Raw genomic sequence first — 3,321 nt, 5'->3', positions numbered from 1 at the left:
TATACGGATTCAAATAGTACTTTAGTCCATTCATTTATGTACATGTGTCAATTATACAGATTAGATTGGGACTTTCCATAATGTTGTATTGTCTACATTGTGTCACACCGGTCTTACTGACCTGTGTGAATGCGCGCTAAGCATTGTGGGAAACGGACTTTTTTCCATCATGGCGTTGGTAAACATAATAAACACGGAAGAGAAAAATGGTAATTAATTATTATCAAAAACAGGCCCCATCAAACCGGGCCAGCTGTAATGTATATTTGGATGCAGTTTGTGCTTCAAAAGGAGCCACTTTTCATGTCAGTCTATTGTTTGTAAGAATCACTAAACACGTAATACGTCAATACTGTTGTGATTTATGGGTTTGGTAGAATGTAACCGTGAGCGATTATTACGGGTGGGTAATATTGCAGCACGTAAATCCGGGAATCTCTCTCTTTCTGGCTGGGATTCGAGGAGATAAGACGTTCATTAACACAGTTCTTGATTACTATAATTTGCGGGAGCACTCATCTTGTTTCTGTTCACGTTAATTGTTTATCAGTTATTGTTTACTGTTATTAACCCTTAGTTACTAGCAATCTCTAAGGAATAGAAGTAAAGAAATCACTTCATTGGCGACGAGAAAACAAAAGAACTTAAAAAGAAGAAATTCGTGGTAAAATAATTAATAAGGTTAGGACATTTGTTTTCGTCGAATCCCGGACACGTGGCTGGTTTATTCAGCCGGTAAACAAACTTTGCAACCTGTGCAAGTGCTGTTGTTCAGGGCTTCCTTGCTCGACAACTGTGTTCTCGTTATTGTGGGTTTCCTTGTTCCAAGAACTTGACAACATCCACAGGCTGAATCTGGTAGAAGATGAAGTCAGCAACATCTCAACAGAAAAGGTTGCAATGTTTGTTTGGGTTACACTGTAAAGTATAGATTGAACCGTTCAATGGGAGTTTGAGGCTTGGGTAGGATAAAATTGGGGTCACGGGTTACTGACGGGTGAGGGTGCGGAATGTGCACAGGTCACGGGTCAGGTGATTTCTAATTTTGGGGCGTGTCAAGACCTAAACACATTGATTGGGGAGAAAGAGTGGTCTTATGCGAATATTTACAGTGGGTTTGCATACAGTAAAGTTAGGGTATTTTTCACAGCAAAGTTAAATGCTTGATTTTACTTGTGCGGGTAATATTACTTCTCATTAATTTTAAATTTTTGAGTTTAATGTTGGAATTGTTCGTTTGATGGCATCTGAACTTGTCATTGACGGACGGAAAAGGGACAGTGATGTTCATTTCATTAGAGCGCAACAGCGTGTTGTGCTAATTGATTTGATTTTCAGGCGCTGTGGTAGGTAAGACTGTTTATTGTTTACCTGTTCTGTTTGCGGTTTTGCAATCAGGGTTTTCTGTGCATTTGGTACATTAATGCACAGGAAGGGTCTAAACGCCCTTGTTAAGTAGTTGTGGGTTTGGGGTAAGACAAACCCGCATTACTGGTTTTGTTGGCGTGATTAATCATGCTTTGAAGTTTGTACGTGCATGCTTACTAACAATTTAATTTAATTGCATGGTTATTGAAATTTAAAGTTTTCAAGTACATCTGTTAACTTGTTCTAATTGATAACCCTTGTTGACATTTGCACTGGAATCTATGGTGGGCTATAATGTCATATTTTATGTGTACATGTTAATGGTGTCCATAGGGGTCATGTTGACTGGGTTATTTTCTATGGTGGGCTGTTAGAGTCTAAACTCATGTAAACAATTCTATGTGGTACCAATAGTGTAATATTTGGGAATCTATGGTGGGCTATAATGTCATATTTTATTTGTACATGTTAATGGTGACCATAGGGGTCATATTGACTGGGTTATTTTGTAAGGTGGGCTATGAGGGTCATAAATACTGTGTTCCTGTGTACAGTGGGTCATATGGGTCATAGATATTGTTTACTGTTTTTGTCATTTAAATTAAAATCAAGGGTAGCATTGAAGGGGGTAATAATTAGAGTGATTAAATAGGTCTTGCGTGGGATTGATGATTGTTTTATATATCTAATTTGATACCGGATAATTCTAACATGTCCGTAAGTGTAAAATATTCTAATGTGAGAGAATTGATGTCTTTGCCGGGGTTGTCTGAAAAGCAGGCACGGAAACTTGTTCGGATGCGGCAGAAACATGGTTATCTCGACATGAATATGTTGAGTGAAGACCAGGCAGACGATGAGGAAAGGATTGCGGGCTTCACTTTGTCCAATCCATTCCCGATTGATCCAGCAGCAGTTGGATATCCTAAGAAAGAGGAAACTACTAAACTAGAGAGTTCAGTTGCCAGGGATAGAAAAAGTTGCAACAGCCGTTCAAGAGCTAGAGAGGAGGGCCGCGATAGTCTAGAAAGGCGTCACTACTCGCGGGACAGGAGCTACTCCCCAAGAAGGTCTTACCGGTCTCCATCTAGAAGTCGAGATGGTAAACATGAATACCATTACAGGAAGCGGAGTATTTCGCATGATCGCTCGCCAGAAGACTACCGGAGGAGGTCATCCGGTGGAAGACGTCGACATGTGTCGCGGGACAGAGAGAGTGACAGGGATCACTACAGACGGCGCCATGATCATCATAGTGGTCACCATCGCAGGTCCAAGTTTTATTACTCGGATAGTGACTCGGACTCCGATGAAGAGTATCGGACACTGAGGGGAGAAAAGGGGAAATCCAGATAAGCTCCCCAAGAACTTAAGGTATGACGGAAAGTCTTATTGGCTTTCTTTCAAACAGAAATTTGACAGCTACAGAAGTGTCAACTCATGGACTGATAGTGAGTGCAGAGATTACCTCAATTGGTGTCTTCAAGGAAAAGCACTCGATTTCTTCACTATCACGACACAGATGGGTGAGAAGTTTTCCTTTTCCGAAATCATGAGGAAAATGGAGGGTCGTTTTGGTGCCAAAGAACTGCCGGAAACCAGAAGGGTCAAGTTCCAGCAGGCCACACAGAATTCCGGAGAGTCACTGGAGGATTGGGCTGATAGAGTGCTAACCTTGGCAATACCTGCTTTCCGAAACCTGCCAGAAAAGTATAGCATGCAGGAGGCATTTTAAATTTTTTGCCAGGGCTGTGTGGACAAGGAGGCTGGGAAGCATGCTTGCTTTGGGCGTCCTCATTCGATGCAAAAGGCCATTGACCTTGTACGACATCATCAATATGTTACACAGGCGGTGGATGGTACCAGAATGTCGGATTCGTATGCAATGAAGGCAGTGTCAGGGAAAGAAGACAGGTTACAACGACTGGAGAGGATGGTCGAATGTTTAACATC

At 41.6% G+C, this 3,321-nt stretch overlaps 1 protein-coding gene across 1 annotated transcript; it reads left to right on the top strand.

Annotated features, from left to right (window-relative positions):
* Window positions 1-2,118: 2,118 nt before the first annotated feature.
* LOC127862760 (TRAF3-interacting protein 1-like) lies at window positions 2,119-2,724 on the top strand. The gene has a single exon (XM_052402015.1). It carries the CDS (start codon window positions 2,119-2,121, stop codon window positions 2,722-2,724), a length of 606 nt encoding a protein of 201 aa, XP_052257975.1.
* Window positions 2,725-3,321: the final 597 nt, after the last annotated feature.

This window comes from Dreissena polymorpha, chromosome 16, assembly GCF_020536995.1.
Source record: "Dreissena polymorpha isolate Duluth1 chromosome 16, UMN_Dpol_1.0, whole genome shotgun sequence".
In the NCBI taxonomy this organism is placed as follows: domain Eukaryota; kingdom Metazoa; phylum Mollusca; class Bivalvia; order Myida; family Dreissenidae; genus Dreissena; species Dreissena polymorpha.
The sequence above is the reverse complement of the archived record's forward strand: the minus strand, read 5'-3'. Positions and strand labels throughout refer to the sequence as shown.

Coding starts and splice junctions, on each gene's coding strand:
- LOC127862760 (XM_052402015.1), top strand. CDS start 2,119: ATGTCTTTGCCGGGGTTGTCTGAAAAGCAGGCACGGAAACTTGTTCGG.